The sequence below is a fragment of the Chiloscyllium plagiosum genome, chromosome 6, assembly GCF_004010195.1.
Source record: "Chiloscyllium plagiosum isolate BGI_BamShark_2017 chromosome 6, ASM401019v2, whole genome shotgun sequence".
In the NCBI taxonomy this organism is placed as follows: domain Eukaryota; kingdom Metazoa; phylum Chordata; class Chondrichthyes; order Orectolobiformes; family Hemiscylliidae; genus Chiloscyllium; species Chiloscyllium plagiosum.
Genome location: NC_057715.1, coordinates 82,544,607 through 82,567,870, shown reverse-complemented (window position 1 = coordinate 82,567,870; position 23,264 = coordinate 82,544,607). Strand labels below are relative to the sequence as shown.

The window sequence follows — 23,264 nt, the reverse complement described above, 5'->3', positions numbered from 1 at the left end:
CCTCTCCGCGCCCACCCCCACTCCGGCCTATCACCCTCACCTTAACCTCCTTCCACTTATCGCATTCCCAACACCCCTCCCCCAAGTCCCTCTTCCCTACCTTTTATCTTAACCTGCTTGGCACACCCTCCTCATTCCTGAAGAAGGGCTTATGCCCGAAACGTCGATTCTCCTGCTCCTTGGATGCTGCCTGACCTGCTGCGGTTTTCCAGCAACACATTTTTAACCACTTCAAAAATGCTCATATCCTAAGCATGAACGAAAACAATTGTAATTAGAATAAATTGAAATGATTTATTTCCACATGTGCTGCCCTAATGTTGTGAAATAGTGAGGTAGCTCTTCACCAGATGAGAGGAAACACAGTTGTGGTGTGGCAGTATCATGATTAATAATCAGGGGACACTGGTTCAGATCTTAACATGGCAATTGGTGGAATTCAAAATTCAATTAATGAAACCTAGAATTAAACCTGGATTTTACGTTAAAAAATCTGGTTCACAGATAGCCCTTGGGGAAAGTAGTCACCTGGCCGAGATGTGATTCCACATCCACATCAATGTAGTTGACTCCTAACTCCTGAAGATGGGTTACACCCGAAATGTTGACTTCTCCACCTCCTGATGCTGCCTGGCTTGCTGTGTTCTTCTAGCCTCCTGCTTGTCTATCTCAAATGACCTAGCAAGTTACTCATTTCAAAGGCAGGTATGGATGGAAATAACTAATGCCAGTGACACCCACTCTCCATGAAAGAATAAAAAACCCAATAAAATTGTGAAAATACTGTGAAGAAAAGAGATGTTGACATTTTGAGACAGCCTTTCTCAGAACTGGAAACAAAATTGAATAATTTACAATGACACGCAACAAAGAAAGGAAGTGATTGGAAATCTGAGCAAAGCAAACAAATGAACTCTAAAGTGATTAGTTGGAGAACATGGGATGGTTAACTGAGAGAACTGAAAGATGAGAGAAATTTGAGAAATAAGAAACCTATGAGATCCAGAGAATGTGAATAGCTAAAGTTGGAAACAAAACCTGGTGCAAAGGAGAAGGCTAGGGAGAAGAGTGGAAAAGCAAGTTAAATTGAAACATGGATGTGTCAATTACAACAATGGGATTTCTCATCCCAAGCATCAAATTGTTCCCACCTCCAACCTCTCAGCAGAAGAGCACCCATCCCATGTTAGCAGGTCCTATTATCAAAACAAATTGGAGCTTTGGTTTGGAGTTGTTGAAGTCAATTTTAAGACCCGATGACTGTAAACTGTCTGAGAAGTGAGGTTGTATTCCGCTCAGGGAAGATTTGAATGAATTATGTCCTTGTCATGCACCTGTTAATAACAGGTTAAAGTAGTATTGTCGTAAACCAAATGGAAAGTGAACTGTCCGTTGTGGAATGATATGTGCAGCACGTGTCCTGAAGGAGCATGAATAAATAAGTGCGGTAAGCCTATTTACTACTTCACACCAAACATCATGATGAAGGATCACGACAATATCCTACCTCTGGTGGTAACTACTTCTGGTGCACGTTGAGAATGTTTTGTGTTTCTTATGCATAACAATATTTCTGTGTACGGTCAGGATCAATGTTCTTGTTTCTCTGTGTTGTAATTAACTCCTTATTTGAGTTTAAACTTTCACCTGTTTTATTAATGGAGCAGCTGGCTTAAAGGCAATTCTACTGTCGCTGAGCAATTCAAATATCAGCAGATTGCTTTGTCAGTTGACTGCATTGTTCAGTTTATTCTATTGATTCAAATTTTCCAGAGCTTGTGCTATAAATATCCAAAGTAGATGTTGGGTATGAAGGCATAAGTTGTTTAAAAACAGACTTTAATTCTGTGCAAATTAAATTGCTGGAACAAAGAATTCAAAATGGATGAAGAATCTTGCTTGAGATCATGGGGAAACAGTAGTGAATTTATTTTTACTTAGTATTTATTTATTTACATATCTGCTACTTAACTATGTGCTCTGCCTGTATTGCTCGCGAGACAAAGCTTTTCACTGTGTCTTGGTATACGTGGCAATGAATTCAATTCAGTTCAAAACAGGAAGACCATTTGTAATATTCTGGTGAGGGATGTGGCTGACTGGCTGGCCAGTATTTATTGATCATCCATAGTTACCCCTGAGAAGGTGGTAGTGAGCTGTTGCCTTGAACCACTGCAGTCCATGTGCTGTAGGTAGACCCAAAATGCCATTAAGGACAGGATTCCAGGATTTTGACACAGCCACAGTAAAACACCAGTGATATATTTCCAAGCCAGAATGGTTTGAGCTGAACTTGCAAGTGGCGGTGTTCTGACATAACTGCTGTCCTTGTCCTTTTAGATGGAAATGGTTGTGGGTTTGGAAAGTGCTTTCTAAGGATTTCTGGGGAATTTCTGAAATGCATCTTGTAAATTGTACACACTGCTGCAACTATCAAGTTTCTTAAGTGTTGTTGAAGCTGCACCCTTCTAGACAAGTGGAGAGTATTCCATCACACTCATGATTTGTGCCTTTAAGATGGTGGACAGGCTTTGGGGAGTCAGACAGTGAATTACCCATTGCAGAATTCCAGCTTCTGACCTGCTTTTGTAGCTACTTTATTCACATGGTGAGTCCGTTTCAGATTCTGGTCAATGACAACCTCCAGGATTTTGATAGCGGGGGATTTAGTGATGGCAATACCATTGAATGTCAAGACATGAGGGCTAAATTGTCTCTTATGAGGTGATCATTGCTGGGTGTTCGTGTGGTTCAAATATTACTTACTACTTGTCAGGCAGATCTTGTTGCATTTAAATATGGACTGCTTCAGTATGTGAGGAGTCGCAAATGGTGCTGAACATTGTGCAGTCATTGGCGAACATCCCTATTTCTGACCATATGATGGGGGAGGATCATAGATGAAGATGGTTGGCGTTAGGACACTACCCTGAGGAAGTCTTGCAAAGATGTCCTGGCGCTGAGATGACTGACCTTCAACAACCACAGCTAGGTATGGCTCCAACCAGCAGAGTATGTCCCCTGATCTTCATTGATTCGGGTTTTGCGAGCACTCCTTGATGTGAAATTCTGTCAAATGCAATTTTGATGTTAAGGGCAGTAATTGTCACCACAGATCTTTTATCCATGCTTGAACGAAGGCTATAATGAGGTCAAGAGTTAAGTGGCCCACGTGGAACTCAAACTGGGCATTGCTGTGCAGGTGCTGCTTGATAGAACTATCCATCACATCACTGATGATCAAGAATATACTGGTGGGGCATTAATTGGACAAGTTGGATTTGTCCTGCTTTTTTGTAAAGGACAGATGTGGGCAGTTTTCCGTATTGTTGGGTAGATGCCAATTTTATAGCTGCACTGGAAGAGCTTGGTTAGGGGAGCAGCAAGTTCTAAAGCACAAATCTTTAGTATTATTGCCAGAATGTCAGGGCCCCCATAGCCTTTGTAGTTTGCAGTGCCCTCAACAGTTTCTTGATATCATATGGAGTAAATCAAATTTGCTGAAGACTAGCATCTGACATTGAGGAGATCATTAGAGGAGGCCAAGAGGGATGATCCACTGGGCACTTCTGGTTGCAGGTTTCTGTGAATGATTCAGCCTCATATGTTTTGTTTTGCACAATGGTGCAATGGTTCCTAGAGAGTTTCAGATACCCACCACCACATTGGTGCAAACAATTCTTCATTAAATCCCCTCTAAATCACATGCCCTTTAGCTTAAATCTATGCACCCTGATTGTTTGATCTCTCCACGAAGGAGAAAAAAATTCTTTCTATCTAACCTATCTGGTTCCCTCATAATTATGATCCCTTTGACCTTCTCTGCTTGAAGAAAAGCCACCCCTGCCTATCTGGTCTCTCTTCATAACTGAAATGCTTTAGCTCAGGCTATTATCCTGGTGAATCTACCCTCTCTCGTGCAATCACATCCTTCCTATACTGTGGTCACCGGAACTGGACACTGTACTGTACCTAACTAATGAATTATGCATCTCTATCATAACTTCCCTGTTCTTGTATTTGGTGCCTCGACTAATAAATGCAAGTATCCTATATGCCTTAACTGCCTTATCCGCCTGTGCTATTTCTTTCAAAGATATGTGGACTGTGTGGAGTTTGCACGTTCTCCCCGTGTCTGCGTGGGTTTCCTCCGGGTGCTCCGGTTTCCTCCCACAGTCCAAAAGATGTGCAGGGTCAGGTGAAGTGGCCATGCTAAATTGCCCGTAGTGTTAGGTAAGGGGTAAATGTAGGGGTATGGGTGGGTTTCGCTTCGGCGGGTCGGTGTGGACTTGTTGGGCCGAAGGGCCTGTTTCCACACTGTAATGTAATGTAATCTAATCTAATCTACGTAACATCTTAGTTTTAGGGATTAAATCCATTTGCTATTGTTCTGATCATCGGAGCAGCCTATCTATATCATCTTGGAAGGCTTTCCTCATTGCTATTTACCACACCACAAATTTTCCTTGATATCTATGAACCCTTTGAAACCTTCTATGTTCATGTCTAGATCAATAATGTACACTACCAATAGCAAGGTAACCAGCACTAAACCCTGAGAAATAATGCTGAGCATAGGCTGTAAATGTGACTGGATGCCTTTGGCCATCACACATCTGTCACTAAGTGAATTTGGATCCAGTTTGCCAAATTTTGCTGTATCCCATGGTTTCTTACCTTGTTGACCAGTCTCCCATGCACGACTTTGTCAAAAGCCTTACTGAAGTCCACGTAGACTTCATTCGCTGTGTACCCTCATCCACAGCCTCATGGCCTTCTCATAAAAGTCAATCTGTCAGACATGACCACCCCTAGCAAAGCCATCTTTGCCTCTCCAAGTGGAGATTAACTCATCCCCTCTGAACGTTTTCCAATAGTTTCACCACAAGTAATGTTAGACTAAATGGCTTCCCTACCACCTTTTTTGAATAATGGTGCCATATTAGCTGTCCTCTCGCTGTGTGTGGCCCGAGTGGATATGAAATGACATAGCACTGTGCAGCCACTATCTCTAATAGCACCTCTAAGGGAGGCATCTGTGAATTCTGGGGCTTTCCTTCTCTGCTTGGCTTGCTGCTGGCTCTCTCCTTCGTTCCTAAGTAATCACTGGTCACAGTTACCTTTGCTCCAGCCCCATTCATTGCATTCTCTGTCCTTAATTGGTTGATGAACTTGCCATCAGACCACATAATTGTTTTGAAAATGGCTTCTCCTGATGAATGAAAATTGAAGTACACCTGGAAATGGTCCCAGGATTGGTGTTTTGACCTGATAGGCAAATTCAGCCCATTGAATGCTAAAGCACAAACGTGATGCTTAATTTATATACATAATTAGAATATTATGTCTAATTTTGGGTCTCCTACTTTACAACAAAGGCTAGAAGGGTCTTCCAACAGGTACAAAAGAGATTCATTACAGTCCTGCCAAAATAAGAATTTCAGTTGAGGTGAATTTATATAAACTGAAGCAGTTTTTATTAGAACAAAACAATTGATTTTTATCAGGTTCGTCATGTTCAAAATTTGAGTTTTAAGAAGCTAAATGCTTTAGTCTAAAATGATTTCCAGTGGTCAGTGACTTGTGAACTGGGGAACTAATAAATGTAATATTATTACCAATAAGTAGAATGAACATTTTAGAATTTTGTTTTGCAGAAGGCTAGTAGATCAAGGGATGCCCCATCTGAACCAGTGGTTGAAGCAAATATCCAGGAATTTTGTGGGAGATGAAAATGAATTGGCTGAGGAATTCTTGATTCTATGTGATGACAGAAAATTGCATCAATAAAAGAGGAGACAGAAAGGGATGTCATTTGAACAAGAGGGATCTCTGAACAGATAAAGTACTGTAGTAATTTAAAAATGGTTAATAATTGAACACGTGCAAGTTAGAACCAGTCATATGAGATTAAGGAATTTGGACAGCATTGCAAGATAGAAGGATCAAAAACCTATGTAGAGCAGATCATGTGCCTTGACTGCTGTTTGTTTATTATGAATATACAAATATGGAATAGTAGTGAACCACTCGGCCCTTCGAGCCTGCTCTGCCATTCAATAAGATCTGGCTGAAATTGTTAATTTCCAAGTCACTCAACCCTCAGAATTTTTTTCACATCTTTAAAAAGATGGGACACTCATTTATAACAAACAGTGGGCCCTCATTCTAGATTCAGGAAGAAACATCCTTTCAATATTCACCTGGTCAAGTCTCCTCGGCATCTTGTATGCTTCAATTAAGTCACCCTGATTCTTCTAAGCTTCAGAAGAAACAGTTCTAACCTTTCCTCATAAGACAATCTACTCATTCCAGGTAATAGTCCAGTAAACCTTTTCTGAGTGGCTTCCAATGCACTAGTATCCTTCCATAAGAATGGTGATCAGTACTGTATATAGTACTCCAGGCGCAGTCTCACCAATGCCCTGTATAACCAAACCATAACCTCCCTGCTTTTACATTCAATTCCTCTTGCAATAAACCATATCGTTTTATGAGCTTATCTGATTTACTTGCTGTACCTGCATACTAGTCTTTTATGGGAAGAAAGTGAGGACTGGAGATGCTGAAGCTCAGAGTAGAAGAGTGTGGTGCTGGAAAAGCACAACCGGTCAGGCAGCATCCGAGGAGCAGGAGAGTCCACATTTTGAGCATAAGCCCTTCAGCAGGCATCCTGATGAAGGGCTTATGCTCGAAACATTGACTGTCCTGCTCCTCGGATGCTGCCTGACCGACTGTGCTTTTCCAGCACCACACTCATCAACAACTAATATTTTGATTCACGCACTAGTGCACACATCACTCTCTGCAGCTCAGAACTCTTCAACCTCTCACCATGTCATAAATTCCTACATTATACTCCATTTGCCAGATCTTTGTCCATTCATTTAACCTATTTATATTTCTTTGTAGGCTTCTTATGTATTTTTAACGTCCCACCTTCCAACTTATCTTTGTCAGCAAATTTAGCTACTATACCTTCATCCAAGTTATTTGTATAAGTTAGAGTTGAGGCCCCAGCATTAACCCTGTGGCACATCACTTGTGACATCCTGTGAGCCTGTAAAACACCCACTTATTCTTACTCTACACTTCCTGTTAGCCAGTCATTTACTGCCCAGACAATATGTTACTTCCTACACCATGAGCTTTTATTTCCCACAGTAACCTTGATATGGCACCTTATCAGATGCCTTTTGGAAATCTAACTACATTATGTCCACGGGTTCCCATTTATCTAGAGCATAAGCTCCCTGTTCAGAGAAATCCATAAATTATTTCAACGTAATTTTCATTTGACAAAATCATATTGGTTCCTCCTGAACACCTGAACTTATCCAACTTCCAAGTTATAACATCTTCAATAATAGTTTCTAACATTTTCCCTATGACAGATGTTAAACGAGCTGGCCTGTAGAGTCCGACAGATGTACAGCACGGAAATAGACCCTTTGGTCCAACCTGTCCAACTATCCCAACCCAATCTAGTCCCACTTGTCAGCACCTGCCCCATATCCCTCCAAACCCTTCCTATTCATATACCCATCCAGATGCCTTTGAAATGTTGCAATTGTACTAGCGTCCACCACTTCCTCTGGCAGCTCATTCCACACATGTACCACCCTCTGCCTGAAAAGGTTGCCCCTTAGGTCTGACTTATATTGTTCCCCTCTCACCTAAACCTATGCCCTCTAGTTCTTGACTTGCCCACCCCTGGCAAGAGACTTTGTCTATTTATCCTATCCATGCCCCTCATGATTTTATAAACCTCTATAAGGTCACCCCTCAGCCTCCAACGCTTCACGGAAAACAGCCCCAGCCTATTCAATCTCTCCCTATACCTCAAATCCTCCAACCTTAGCAACATCCTGGTAAATCTTTTCTGAACCCTTTCAAGTTTCGTAACGTTTTTCGGATAGGAAGGAAACCAGAATTGCAAGTAATATTCCAAAAGTGGCCTAACCAATTTCCTGTACAGCCGCAACATGACCTCCCGACTCCTGTATTCAATACTTGGACCAATAAAGGAAAGCATACCAAACGCCGCCTTCACTATCCTATCTACCTGCAACTCCACTTTCATGGAGCTATGAACCTGCACTCCAAGGTCTCTTTGTTCAGCAACACATCCTAGGCCCTTACCATTAAGTGTATGCGTCCTGCTAAGATTTGCTTTTCCCAAAATTCAGCACCTTGCATTTATCTGAATTAAACTCCATCTGCCACTTCTCAGCCATTAGCCCATCTGATCAAGATCCTGTTGTAATCTGAGGTAACCTTTTTCACTGCCCACTACACCTCCAATTTTGGTGTCATCTGCAAACTTACTAACTATTCCTTTTATACTCTCATTCAAATAATTTATATAAATGACGAAACGTAGTGGACCCAGCACCGATCTTTGTGGCACTCCACTGGTCACAGGCCTCCAGTCTGAAAAACAACCCTCCACCACCACCCTCTGTCTTCTACCTTTGAGCCAGTTCTGTATCCAAATGGCTAGTTCTCCCTATATTCCATGAGATCTAACCTTGTTAACCAGTCTCCCATGGGGAACCTTGTCGAACGCCTTACTGGAGGCCGTAGAGATCACATCTATCGCTCTGCCCTCATCAATCCCCTTTGTTACTTCTTCAAGAACTCGATCAAGTTCGTGAGATATGATTTCCCATGTACAAAGCCATGCAGACTATCCCTAATCAGTCGTTTCCTTTCCAAAGATGGAAATGTGTTGCTGGAAAAGCGCAGCAGGTCAGGCAGCATCTAATGCACAGGAGAATCGACGTTTCGGGCATTAGCCCTTCTTCAGCCCTTTTCCAGCAACACATTTCCATCTCTGATCTCCAGCATCTGCAGACCTCACTTTCTCCTCAAAGGTTTCCTTTCCAAATACATGTACATTCTGTTAATTGAATAACTTTTGGAAGGATATGCAGAAAATAATGGGAGGATTCCAGAACATGAGGCAGAGAACTCAGCATAGTGTCATGAGTAGCATCAATAGAAATACTAAATGTATAATTTATGGTAGGCTTTTGAAGAAAACGTAAGTAAGGAAGAATGATCGTAAAATTTGGAAACTAACTCAAAAACTGCTGACAGTACTTGTATCTTTACTCCCTTTTGGGAAATAAGTATTGCTTCATTTTAAATAACATATTGTTTTGAACAGTTAGTGTTGAACAAAATTTATGCAGCTGGTAGTATAATCCCCAAAGAAAGGATTTTCACTGAAAATTTCTTCCAGAATAGTTTGCATGAAAAGTGGTTGAAAACAGATCAGTAACTTATATTTATGCTTTCCATTCATATAGCAGCCACTGTAGGAGTTTTATCAAGCTGAATTTGACACCAGGAGGTCCACATGAGCAGATAATGAAAACTTTAAGCACTGAAGGAGAATTTATGGAATCTCTTAAAGGAAGAGAGAAAGGTGGAGAGGCTTTTGGAAGGGAATTCCAGATCCAAGGATCCAGGCAGTTAAAGTCGCTGACATTGTCAGAGAGATAAAATTGGGATTTTGCAGGAGGCCAAAGGTGGAATGCTGAGTTCTCGGTGGGTTGGAGAAAGTTGTTACATTAAGTGTGGTCAAGGGCCTGAAAGGGTTTGAAAATGAGAATGAAAATTTAAATTTGAAGTATTGCTGGACTCCAGTGGAAGCCACTGGAGTCAGTGAACACAGGGGATGTGTGAATGAGATTCCATAGGTTGTGAACTCATACATATTGAGTGCAAGATGGTTGGTCAGCCAGGAGATCCTTCTAATTGTCAGTTTAAGAGGTAACAAACACATGGATGAAGTATTCTGTATTTGAAAATGTAATTAATGGTATTAGAGAGAATGTACAAATTTGACAATATATTCTATTTAGATTTGTCCCAACTATAAAGTCCATGTTGGCTATTGTTTTGGCAGATACTACTTAGTAGTAGTTTGATTATTCATTTGAAGTCTTTCCAAGACTGAGTTTGGTGTTTTATGTAAATAACTAGCTTGTTTATTGTCCTTGTTAACTCTACGTAGCTCCATCACACACTTCGGTCTTAGTAAAGTCTGTGCAGTAATGACTTTTTTTAATGTTCACAAGAACGTGTACCTGTTAGCAGTTTGATAAATGAACATGAACAGTACAGCAGGAACCTAAAGATTCTACTCCAATTTAATACTTAATTAGTGGAGGGCATCAGCAAGCTCAGAGGAACAGAGAACGAGAGGTGTGCAACACAGAAGCAGACCCTTAGGTCCAACTTGTCCTTACCAACCAGATATCCTAAATTTAATCTAGTCCCATTTGCCAGCATGTGTCCCATATCCCTCTAAACCCTTCCTATTCATATACCCATCCAGATGGCTTTTAAATGTTGTAACTGTACCAGCCGCCTCCACCTCTGGCAGCTCATTCCATACATGCACCGTCCTCCGTCAAAAAGTTAGCCCTTAAGTCTCTTTTGAATCTTTCCCTTCTCACCTTCAACCTATAGACTTTAATTTTGGGCACCTGTACACTAGGGGAAAAAAAAAAGACCTTGGCTATTCACTCTATCCATGCCCTTCATGATTTTATAAACCTCTATAAGATCACCCTTCAGCCTCCAACCTCCAGTGAAAATAGCCCCAGCCTATTCAGCCTCTCCCTATAGCTCAAACCCTCCAACCCTGGAAACGTCCTTCTAAATCTTTTCTGAACCCTTTCAAGTATCACATCATCTTTCCTGTGGTAGGGTGACCTGAACTGAATGCAGTATTCCAAAGGTGGCCTAACCAATGTCCTGTACGGCTGCAACATGACCTCCCAACTCCTATACCCACTACACTAACCAGAAAAGGCAAGCGTACCAAATGCTGCCTTCACTGTCCTGTCTACCTGCGACTCCAATTACAAGGAACTATGAACCTGCACCCCAAGGTCTCTAGTTTAGCAATGCTCCTCAGGACCTTGTCATTAAGAGTACAAGCCCTGCCCTGATTTGCCTTCTGAAAATGCAGCACCTCACATTTATCGAAGTTAAACCCCATCTGCCATTTCTTGGGGTGTTTGACCATAGATCCCTGAAGGTGACAGGGCAGGTTAATTGGGAGGTTAAGAAGGCATATCGGACATTTGGCCTTATTAGTCCAGGTATAGATTACAAGCGCAGGAAGATTATGTTGGAGCTGTACAGGACTTTGTTTAGGCCACAGCTGGAGTACTGTGTGCAGTTCTGGTCACTATTATAGGAAGGATATGATTGTATTGGAGGGGATGCAGAGGAGATTCACTAGAATATTGCCTTGAATGGTGTAGCTTTGCTACGAAAAGAGGCTGGATAAGCTTGGGCAGTTTTCTTTCGAGCAGGGAAACTCAAGGGGAGACCAGATAGAGGTTTATAAGATTATGAAGGGCATGGGCATTGTTATAGGGGACTGTTCTGTCAGGAGCACAGATAGGAGATTCTGTGGCCATGACCATGAATCCATGATAGTATGCTGAACTTCCTGGTGCCAGGGTAAAGGATACCTCAAAACAGTTGAAGCATGTTGTCAAAGGGGAGAATGAGAAGCCAGAAATTGTTATACACGTGTAAGAATGACACAGTTAAGGAAATGGATAAGGCTTTGCAGACGGAATATAGGAAGTTAGGTAGAACGCTTAAAAAAACAGAAGACCAAAAGTACTAATCTCTGGTTTAATCCCAGTGCAATGTTTTAATGACAGTAGAAATAAAAATGTAGGGAAGATAAGCCTGAATAGATGGCTGAATAGATGGTGTACTGAAGGATTCAGTTTCTTGTATCATTGAGATCTGTTCTGGGACAAAAGACCTGTTCAGAAGGGATGGGTTTTATCTTTACTAGAAAGAAACCAGTATTCTGTTGGGGAGACTTGCTAGTTCTGTTTTGGGAGTCTGAAAACTAGTGGGATGGGAGTTCCTAAGTAGCAGTGAAAATGGCAAGACAGACAAGAGCAAGTCAAAGAACAAAGTAACTCTGAAGAATTAAACTGCATTTATTTCAATACAAGGTGCCTTACAGGCAAGTCTGATTAAGTCGGCATGTTTGGGAATATTGGCCTGCGATGAGATAGCTATTACAGAAACTTGGCTGAGGAAGGACGAGGCTGGCAGCTCAGTGTATCGGCTTTTCTTTGCTACAAGAAGGATAGAAAGGGAGGCAAGAGGGAAGAGGTGTTTTTGACTAAGGAAAGCATTACAACAGTACTTGGGATATATCTAAAGGATCATCCAGTGAAGCTTTATAAGTAGAACTCAGAAATAAGAAAGGGATGATCACCTTGATGGAATTGTACTATAAGCCCCCCCAGAGTGAGTGTGAAATTGAGTGGCAATTATGTAGAGAGATCTCAGTTGTATGTAAGAATAATAGGGTTGTAATAGGGGATTTTAATTTTCCAAACATTGACTGGCACTGCCATAATATTATGAACTTTGGATGGTGAGCACTTTGTGACGTGTTCAAGGAAATATTCTTTATTAATATGTAAATGTACCTATTCAGAGAGCAAAACTTGACCTTCTCTTGGGAAATAAGGTGAGGCAAGTGACTGTGTTAGTAGGGAAACACTTGGGGTGAGTGATCTTAAAACTAATAAAATTATGGGAAAGGATAGGTCTTCCATACATTAAAGTTCTTAGTTGGGGTAAGGCAAATGTTAATGGTATGAGACTTCCAGAAGTTGATTGGAGTAGACTGTTCGCAGGTAAAAGTACGACTGACAAGTGGGAGGCTTTCAAAAGTGTGATAACGAGGGTTCAGAGATATTGTTGCTGTTAGAGTGAAGGATAAGGCTGGTAGTGAACAATGGATGGATAAAGATATTGAGGTTCCGGTCAAGAATAAGGAATATATTTGATATAGACAACAGGGATCAAATGAATCTCCTGAAGTTTATAAAGGGTGTAGGGGCTTTCTTAAAACGGTAATCAGAAGGACAAAAAGGAGATATGAGAGAGCCTTGGCAGATAAGGTTAATGATAATCCAAGGAGATTTTATAAGTAAATTAAGAGCAACTAGACAGAGAATTGGGACTCTGAAAGATCAATGAGGCTATCTAGAAGGCATGGTTAGTAAGTGTGCGGACAACACCAAAATTGGTTACATTAGTTACAGTGAAGAAGGTTTTCTGACATTATGAAAGAATCAAATGGGTCAATGGATTGAAAAATGGCAAATAGAATTCAATCGGGATAAATACGAGATATTGCATTTTGCTACATCAAGTAAGGGTACGGCTCTCACAATTAATGGTTGGGCCTTGAAGGACAGTGCAGAACAGTGTTGTAGATCAGAGGAACCTAGGGATACAGGTACAAAATTCTTCAAAGTTTACATTGCATATAGACAGGGTGGTTAAAATGAGTTTGGCATGCTTGCCTTCATTTCTTGGTCTTTTGAGCATAGGAATTAGGAAGTCATGTTCTGGTTGCACAGGACATTGGTGAGGTCTCTTCTAGAATACTGTGTCCAGTTCAGGTCGCCCAGTTGAAGGATATTATCAAGGTGGAGAGAGTTCAGAAGAGATTTAATAGGTTGTTACCAGGTATGGAAGGGTTGAGTTATAAAGTAAGGCTGGGCTGTTTTTCACTGGAACGTAGGAGATCGAAAGGCGATCTGGTAGAAGTTTATAAAATAACGAGAGATATAGATGGAATTAATGGTAGTTGCCTTTTCCCTCAAATGGGCGATTTCAACACTAAGGGACACATTTTTAAGGTGAGAGGAGACAAATTTTAAAAAAGACATGAAGCAGACTTTTTATATAGAAGGTGGTTCGTGTGTGGAATGAACTTCCTGAGAAAGTGGTGGATGTGGATACAGTTACAATGTTTAAAAGACATTTGGATAGATACATGAATAGGAAAGATTTGGATGGATGTGGGCCAGGAGCAGGCAAGTGGGACTAGTTTAGTTTTGGACTGGTTTGACCAAAGGTTCTGTTTCCGTGCTGTATGACTCTGATTTGAGCCCCAGGAGATGGGAGAGATGCTAAATGAATATTTTACGTCAGTTTTTTACTGTGGAGAAAGAGTGGAGGCTAGAGAACTCAGGGAAATAAATATTGATGTTTGTGCTGTATGACTCTGATTTGAGCCCCAGGAGATGGGAGAGATGCAAAATGAATATTTTACGTCAGTTTTTACTGTGGAGAAAGAAGTGGAGGCTAGAGAACTCAGGGAAATAAATATTGATGTTTTGAAACAGTTGCCATTACAGAAGAGGAGGTGCTGGACATCTAAGAAAACATAAAGGTGAATAAATCTCTGGGACCTGATCAAGTATGTCCTGGATGTTGTGGGAAGTTAGGGAAAAAATTAGAGGGCCCCTAGCGGAGAGATTTGTATCAGCTATAACCACAAATGAGGTGCCTGAGGACTGGAGGGTGGCTAATGTTTTGCTTTTATTTAAGAAAGACTATAAGGAAAAGTCTGGGAACTGTAGACCTGAGACTCTAACATCAGTGGTGGGTAAGTTATTGGAGGTGATTCTGAAAGATAGGATTTACGTGCATTTGCAGAGGCAAGGACTGATTAAGGATAGTCAGCATGGCAATGGTGTCTCATAAACTTGGTTGAGTTGTTTGAGGAAGTAATCAAAAAGATTGAGAGCAGAGCCGTAGACATTCTTGACATGAACTTTTAGTAAAACCTTTGATACGGTTCTGCCTGGTAGACTAATTAGTAAAGTTAGCTCACATGGGATTCAGGGAGAACTTGCCAATTGGATACAAAATTGGCCTTAGGGTGGTGGTGGAGTGTTGTGTTTTTGGACTGGGGGCCTGTGACCAGTGGTGTTCCACAGAGATCGGTTCCGGGTCCACTTTTATATCAACAATTTGGATGAGAATTTAGGAGGCATGGTTAGTAAGTTTGACGCCAAAATCTGTGGTATAGATGACCTTTTTCAATGGGCACTAAGATTACAAAGAGATCTTGATCAATTGACTCAATGGGCTGAGGAATGATAGATGGCGTTTGTAGAAGAGAATAGAATCCCTACAGCGTGAAAACAGGCGCTTCGGCCCAGCAGCTCCACACCAACCCTCTGAAGAGCAACCTACCCAGACCCATTTCCCCGACCCTATTATTTGACATTTTACTGCTGACTAATGCACCTCATCTACACACCCCTGATTACTGTGGGCAATTTAACATGGCCAGTTCACCTCACCTGCACATCTTTGTGATTGTGGAAGGAAACCAGAGGACATGGAGGAAACCGACACAGATATAGGGAGAATTGTGCAAACTCCACATAGTCAGTGGCCCAAGAACCTGGGTCCCTGGCTCTGTGAGGCAGCAGTGCTAACCAATGAGCCATCTTGCCGCCCTAATTTAATTTGGATAAATGCGAGGTATTGTATTTTGGTAAAACAAACAAGGGCAAGACTTTTAGAATTTACGGTAGTGTCCTGGGTAGTGTTGTAGAACAGAGAGACGTGAGAGTTCAGGTCCATAATTCTTTGAAATTTACATCACAAGAAGACAGGGTGGTTAAGAAGGCATTTAGCACACTTGCCTTCATTGCTCACTCCTTTTTAGTGTAGGGGTTGGGATCATGTTGAGGTTGTACAGATGTTGGTGAGGCTTATTCTAGAGTACTGTGTGCAGGTCTGGTCACAGTACTAGATGAAGGATATGATTAAATCGGAGAGGATTCTGAAAAGATTTACTGGGATGTTGCCGGGAATGGAGGGTTTGAGCTATAAAGATAGGCAGGATGCGCTGGAACATTTTTCACTAGAGCATAGAATGTTGAGTGGTGACCTTTTATAGAGGTTTATAAAATCATGAGGGGCATAGATACAGTAAAAAAACAAAAGTCTTTTCCCTAGGGTGGGGTAGTTATATTTTTAAGGTGAGAGGGGAAAGATTTTTAAAAGGACATGAAGGGCAACATTTTTAAAAAAATGGTTTGTATGTGGAATAAACTGCCAAAGAAAATGACGGATGGAGGTACCGTTGCAACATTTAGCAGATATTTGGATAAGAACGTGAATATGAAAGGTTTGGAGGGATATGGGCCACACATTGGCAAGTGGAGTTAGTCTGGTATGGGAACATGGTTGGCGTGAACTAATTAGGTCAAAGGGTCTGTTTTCATGCTGTATGACTCTATGGACAGGCTAGATTCTCCTTAATTGAAAGGTCAGTAACAAGGGAGCATAATTTAGAAGGTTTAGGGGAACTTGAGGAAACATTTTCTCACCCAGTGGGCAGTAGGAGTCTGGTGTGCACTGCTTGGGACGATAGTTGAGGTGAGTAACCTCACAACCTTCAAAAAGTACTTGGAATGTCATAGCATTCAAAGCTCTGGGCCAAATGCTAGAAAGTGTGATTAGTACCACTTTAATGTAGTTGTGGCAGTACAAATTTGATAAGTTGAGTGGCTTCTATACTGTATGAGTCTGTGACCCCTGGACTTCAGATACAATAATGTTACCAACAGAGATTTATGAATTGTGTTTAATTATTCAACTTCGTATGTGAAAGATATTTTGTCCACTCTTTTTGTTCAGCTTCACTGTTGATGAGTACAGATGAGTATGAGTCATTTAATGGTTTTCCCTGTTCTTTCCACTAGGGCATCAATGCCTCTGCTTTGGAGAAAGAAATTGGACCAGAACAGTTTCCAGTCAATGAGCATTATTTTGGCTTAGTCAATGTAAGTGGAGAGTGATTTTATAAATATCCCTAAAAGTTATTGACCTATTAAAGAATTTTGTTGTGTATTTGTATATTTAGTTCTGAGAGTTAATGGTGTTGGGATGAAGTGTTAACTATAGAGGAACTTCAATTATCTGGCATTTAATTATCCAAATATCGGATTATCCGGCAAGATTGCAAGATCCCGATGCTCGACTAAACTGTTACGACATTCGATTATCCTGAATTTGATTAACCGAGCGAAATACTTCTTGCCCATATCCTTCGTGTATTTGCCTCTTGTCAAACTGTGACAATATTTAGTGTATTCAGGTTATTTGAAATACAAAAAACGTAGAACTCCATTAGCTTTTGACCATTTTTTCTGAACAAAAGTATGGCTATTTCCTGGAACAAAAAAGTATCAATGCAACTAATATATTTCTTATCTTTTCCATCATTGTAGTTCGAGTATCATAGCCCTATTAATATAATTATCTATTTTCATGCACTCTTTTAGTGCAATGAACTGACTTGAGTCTTAGATGTTCAAATATAAGAGCCTCCAAGGCCACCTAAAAGATTTTCACCAGCTATTTTTGGTGGGTGAATCAATGCTTTTGACTGTTCCTTTCTCTGATTCTAAGGCTGTTGTCTTTCTGGATTTTTAAAAAATTGCAGTCATTGTTTGTTTGTTCGTTAACATAATGCAATATTATGGACTCTAGGAAGAGTGTAAATGGAAAGATAGAATATAATTGTCAGTGTCTAAATTAATTAGTTTAATTGATCAATGCTGAGAAATGATAAGACCTTAAGAAATAGAAATGGAAGTAGGCTGCTGGGTCCCTTGAGCCTCTTCTGCCATTCAGCAAAATCATGGCTAATTCAACATTCCTCATATTGACCTTCCTGTATTTCCCCTTAAACCCTTGATGCCCCAATACATCTCTCCATCTCTGTCAATCACACAAAGGTGCTGTCCACAGCTGTCTGTGGTAAGAAGTTTCAAAGACATTCAACCCTTTGAGAGAAAATTCCTCCTCATCTCAGTCTTAATTTGGTGCCTCTTTACTCAGAGACAATGTCCTCTGGTCCTAGGCTCTCCCATGAGAAAAAATATCCGCTCAGCATTTATCCTGTCAAGCCCCTTAAGAATCCTATGTGTTTCAATGACATCACCTCTCATTCTTCTTAACTTCAGTGAGTAGAGTCCCAACCTATTTAGCCTTTCATGATAACACAATCCCTCTACACCAGGGATCATTGCAAGTAACACTAGAAAAGGTTGTCATTGGTTTAGGTTACTGATGTAATTCCATAATGCAATCAAATAAATGGAAATTAATTGAGCATTCAAGATCATATTTTTCCAAAAACCTACCACGTAGTTTATAATTTTTAATACTTCCCTGTAGAATTAATTTTAATTGGTTAAAATTGAAAAAGTGATGGTTGCATACATTGAGCAGGAAATTCTCTATAACTATGGTGAGTGAAGTTGTGCTATTTGTTAGGACATTTGCATATAATTGACTTACATCAGTTTAATGCTGAAATAAACTATGTGCAAATGTCTACAATCATTTATGCTGTCTCCAAGATCCAACAAACGAAAGCCTCTGCTTCCATTTACATGGCTGCACTCCCATGTGAAGCATAACTTGTGCAAGGTTCCTGGTTTTACACAAATTGTGTTGGTATAGACTTCCATGCAAGTATTTGGGTACAGAGTGGCTTGAGGTCACATGATGTCAGCATTATTGTGATTGCTTGAGTTTTATAGCAACTTTCTGTGCAGTTTTTATTTTTTTTAAATGGTTTCAACTGAGTCATGCACTATAATTGATTTTGGTATGTCTATTCAAAAACAAAAGTATGGCCCAGTCTCTTAGTATTTGAAAATCATTCTGAAGCTTCCAGAGTTGAAGAACAATTGGATTTATTTTTGCATGAATTCATGTAATTACTTTTTTTCCTCCCCCACAATATTTATAAAATAAAAACAACTTTTGTCTCGTAATGCTACCTGAGTTGGAAAATACAAATAAAGCTGCAAGGTAACATTTTGGTTGCCAAAAGATAAAAGGAAATCTTAAAATTGGCATCACCTCAATGAATAGGAGGTTTTTAAATCATTTATTCTTACAACTATATCATGAGCTTTACTTTTTTTGAACTGTTCTTACTTTACTTTGGCTTATTTCAGCTTGTTTGTTCTTTTCTGTGCTATTAGTTTGGGAACACCTGCTACTGTAACTCAGTCCTTCAGGCACTTTATTTTTGCCGTCCATTTCGAGAAAAAGTTCTAGCCTACAAAAATCAGCCCAGGAGAAAGGAAAATCTACTCACGTGCTTGGCAGATCTCTTCCACAATATAGCTACACAGAAGAAAAAAGTCGGTGTAATACCTCCTAAAAAGTTTATAACAAGATTACGGAAAGAAAATGGTAAGATTTTTATTCAAGGGAGGTAAGATGGTCTTATCGTGTGAACAAATGTCAAGGATAATCGCACTGAGCGAAATACTCATTTGGAGAACTCGTGTAGATACGATAGGCCAAATGCTCCTCTTCTACGCTATAAGAATGTGGGCGGCACGGTGGCACAGTGGTTAGCACTGCTGCCTCGCAGCGCCAGAGACCCGGGTTCAATTCCCGCCTCAGGCGACTGACTGTGTGGAGTTTGCACGTTCTCCCCGTGTCTGCGTGGGTTTCCTCCGGGTGCTCCGGTTTCCTCCCACAATCCAAAAGATGTGCAGGTCAGGTGAATTGGCCATGCTAAATTGCCTGTAGTGTTAGGTAAGGGGTGAATGGGTGGGTTGCGCTTCGGCGGGTCGGTGTGGACCTGTTGGGCCGAAGGGCCTGTTTCCACACTGTAATGTAATCAAAAGAATTCTTTGCATCTGTGATACGGTTCATCTGACAACACCACCTTGATTTTAAATTCTTGAAGTTATTCACCAAATAAAAGGTGATGATTGGTCAGTGTTAGATAGGTAAATCATCATAGTGAAAGCCAACAATTTAAGTATTTCTGTTTTACTCTAGTACCCTAGCCAGATTTTATTATTTTAATGACACTGTAAATGGAAAATTGACCACAATATGTTGAGAGTATCTAAATATTGAAAAATACTAGTGCTCCATTGGGAAAACATTTCGACTATCTTTGTATGATGCTGGCACCAGGAGGTGCAGAGGAGGTAAGGCTACTGAAAGAGGGAGTGGGGAGGAACACTTTCTACAGGAAATCATATTTGTGCAGGGCGTTGAGGAGCCTTTCTCCAAATAGCTTTCTCCAAGTTGGAGCAGGTAATTCTTGAGGATTTGTCACAGTGTGTCACATGAGAGGTCACTGAAACTCTAAAAGAACGACAGAAGTTTCATTCTCTCTTACCTGAGAGAGATGGTTAGGTGAGCATGTGGTTTAATAAAGATTTCAGACTAACCCAGAGTGCATGTAAATTAATGTAACCAATATTCCTTCGGAATGTCAGGGTGATTTGCATAAGTGTGAATCCCCTATGTTTTTTGATTTCTCAAAGATGATGGCTTCTTGTGGGCATCAGAAAGGAGAAAAACATAAAGGGCTTGGGTTTGGGAGCAGACACTGAGATGCATACTTACAAGCTAACAACTTACAGATCAGAAATTATTTTAGGATAATGGGAATTGGGATGAGAGAAGAAGGATTAGGCATGAGCAAAATACCATCCTTGATATTATAAACCCTGCTATTGTCTGTGGCATCAGTAATGGTTCCAAAGATGGAGTGCATTGTTTAACACGAGGAAAGAATGTTTCACAGTGCCTACCCCTTGCTGATAGACAGCTGCTGCCTTCAGTCATGTGTGAGCATGTCCTGCAAGAGAGTGAAGTGCATTATTGAATGTGCATACTTGCATGGGTAATGTGTCTGTTATGTTTGAATAGATACACATGCTGTGGTTGTCAAGCATGTAAGGGTAAGGTGAAGCTCCCAATTGGAAGGTGAGAGTCATGGTTGATAGACATTATTGATAGTTTAGTGAGCATTGAAACACTAGCTTCACATAGTTATGAGGATATGGTATTTGAAGATACGTTACTGACTTTGACTACTTATGTGAGACCATTCTTAGGGCGCTGCACTGAGGTCCTTGGAGCTATGCTGTTTGCATTAACCGCAGTGACTTCTGTTTCAGTTGCCTTCTCTGAGCTTGTCAAAACATTTCTTCTCCCACAGCTAAGCATCTGAAATCTTTGGAATGCGCTTTCTTCCCTGTTGTTATATCTGTCTTTTCACAGATCAGATTGTTTTTCACTTCCAGCAGCTGCTCTAAACCAGAGTTAAAACATATTTCAAGCAATAGTTGTGTGATTGACAGTGAAGAGGAAAGCATCAGATAGTCGGAAGATTGTCTAATCAGTTTGGTAGAAAACAGGAAAATGGGATTCAGTCAAAGAACTGTGATATAAGTTGATAGAACACACAAATTAGAGGTTGAGTATTGTGGAGAAACAGGGTACTCTGAGCATATGCCCCTAGATTCTTAAATAAGTCAGGTTGATGAGGTGGCGAAGAAAACATATGGCTTCCTATGTTAGGCAAATCATAGAAAGTAAGAACCAAGGGTTTACGCTGGAACTGTGAACGACACTAGTTCATCACATCTGAACCCATTCCACACATTCCCAGATCATCGTTTGTTGTTTTCATCCCTGGAACTGATGGGTATCTTGGATACGTAAGCTAAGTTTTGATTGTTACTAGGGTTAAGATCACAATTAAGGTCATAAATTGAGAAAAATAAAACAAAAGACTGTGAATGCTGGAAATCGAAACAAAGACAGAAAGTACTGGAGAAACTCAACAGATCCGGCAGTATCTGTGGAGACAAAAACAGTAAACATTTCAAGTCAAGTCAGATCACTGGACCGAAAACATTAACCCTGTTTTTTTTTCTCCATAAATACTGCCAGACTTGCTAAGTTTCTCTGGCACTTCCCATTTTTAACTTAAATTCAATACTACTTCAATTAGAAATATGTTGCATCACTTATTTTGCTCCCTACCGATACAGACAGAATTATTCACCTCTCAACTGATATTTTTTTTTCAGAACTTTTTGATAATTACATGCAACAAGATGCTCATGAGTTTCTGAATTACCTGCTAAACACCATTGCTGATATCCTGCAGGAAGAGAAAAAGCAGGAAAAACAGAATGGGCAGCTACATAATGGCTGTATCAATGATGACAATGGCAATGGTAATGACGTACCAGAACCAACTTGGGTGCATGAAATGTTTCAAGGAACTTTGACTAATGAAACCCGATGTCTTAACTGTGAAACTGTAAGTTTAGCATTTGTTAAACTTCATGAATCAAAATTTGTCTGTTATTATTTGTAAGTCTTATGTTTTGAGAAAGCTCATAATTACAACACAGGATGAGATGTCAACAATATGTTACAGCTAATTTGCTGGATAGCGGTAATCTTTTACTTTCCACTCCTTTTCATTGTCTGTGGTGGCTGGACCTGCAGTGGGTATGTGCAGTTCCAAAGCAGGACATCTACTTTAATTCTGTTTATCCTCTCTTTCTCCGCATACTTTTAATTTTTGAAGTTTGTTGGTAAATGTGCAGTTGACTCAAATTGAATGGTCACTTTCAGGTTTTGATTTTTGCTTTAAAAGTACAACTGTTTCCAATCATTAAACTATCCACCGCAGCCCCGGAAAGAATGTTGTATTTCAGGAAAAAATGCTTTCAGAGTATTGTGTTACTGCTTCCTGCTGTTAGTAATTTTAAATTGCCCCTACTTCACAGGTAAGTAGCAAAGATGAAGACTTTTTGGACCTTTCTGTTGATGTGGAGCAGAACACTTCAATTACACATTGTTTGAGGTATGCTAAGTAAAATGTTTTAAATAAAATTAGCTTTTAGTTTTAGAGCTCAATGTAGTGAAAAAATTCTAACGTATCATGTTAAATAATTGGACTCATAGGTGTCCTGTTTAAAATATGTAGCCAATTATCATCACTTTAAAATTCAATTTGTTGATAAGTATTGGGGATTAATGCAAAATCTGTCTTTTTTGCACAGGGGCTTTAGTAATACAGAGACACTATGTAGTGAATATAAATATTACTGTGAAGTATGCTGCAGTAAACAAGAAGCTCAGAAAAGGTAAGAATTTATAATAACCAATTTTGATTAAAAAAGATTTTTTAATCCATTATATAATGGATGCAATAACTATTGGAGTTCATAAGTTCAGAATTCTCTGAAAAACAATAGCTTGAAATTGCCGGTCCCTTTCCTCATCAAGAAAGGAAATATATAGTTATGGTATTGGCAACTTTCTGAGAATATTTTATATTAATCATTACCTGATTTTTTTTTACTAATTTGGAGTAATGTGAAAGCAAAGATGGGTGTTTTCTGCAGTGGAATGACTCTAAAGGGAATTGTGCTTTACATTTAATCATGGAACACTATTATTAAGCTCATTTTAGACTGTGTTGTGGATTGTTTTCCTTAACTAGTGAGGCAACGGTTTATCTAATTGGATGCTTAACTTGAATATGTGTTGTATATCCTCTGCTTGTGGTACTCAAACATTTTGCTTTATCT

At 40.0% G+C, this 23,264-nt stretch overlaps 1 protein-coding gene across 1 annotated transcript in view; it reads left to right on the top strand.

Annotated features, from left to right (window-relative positions):
- usp12a (ubiquitin specific peptidase 12a) overlaps nt 1–23,264 on the top strand; it is a 61,690-nt gene that overhangs the window by 15,422 nt on the left and 23,004 nt on the right. Inside the window, exons 2-6 of the mRNA XM_043691997.1 lie at nt 16,581–16,661; nt 18,879–19,092; nt 21,747–21,982; nt 22,458–22,534; nt 22,734–22,817. Coding sequence (XP_043547932.1) covers nt 16,581–16,661; nt 18,879–19,092; nt 21,747–21,982; nt 22,458–22,534; nt 22,734–22,817 — 692 coding nt within the window. The remainder of the gene's footprint in view (nt 1–16,580; nt 16,662–18,878; nt 19,093–21,746; nt 21,983–22,457; nt 22,535–22,733; nt 22,818–23,264) is intronic.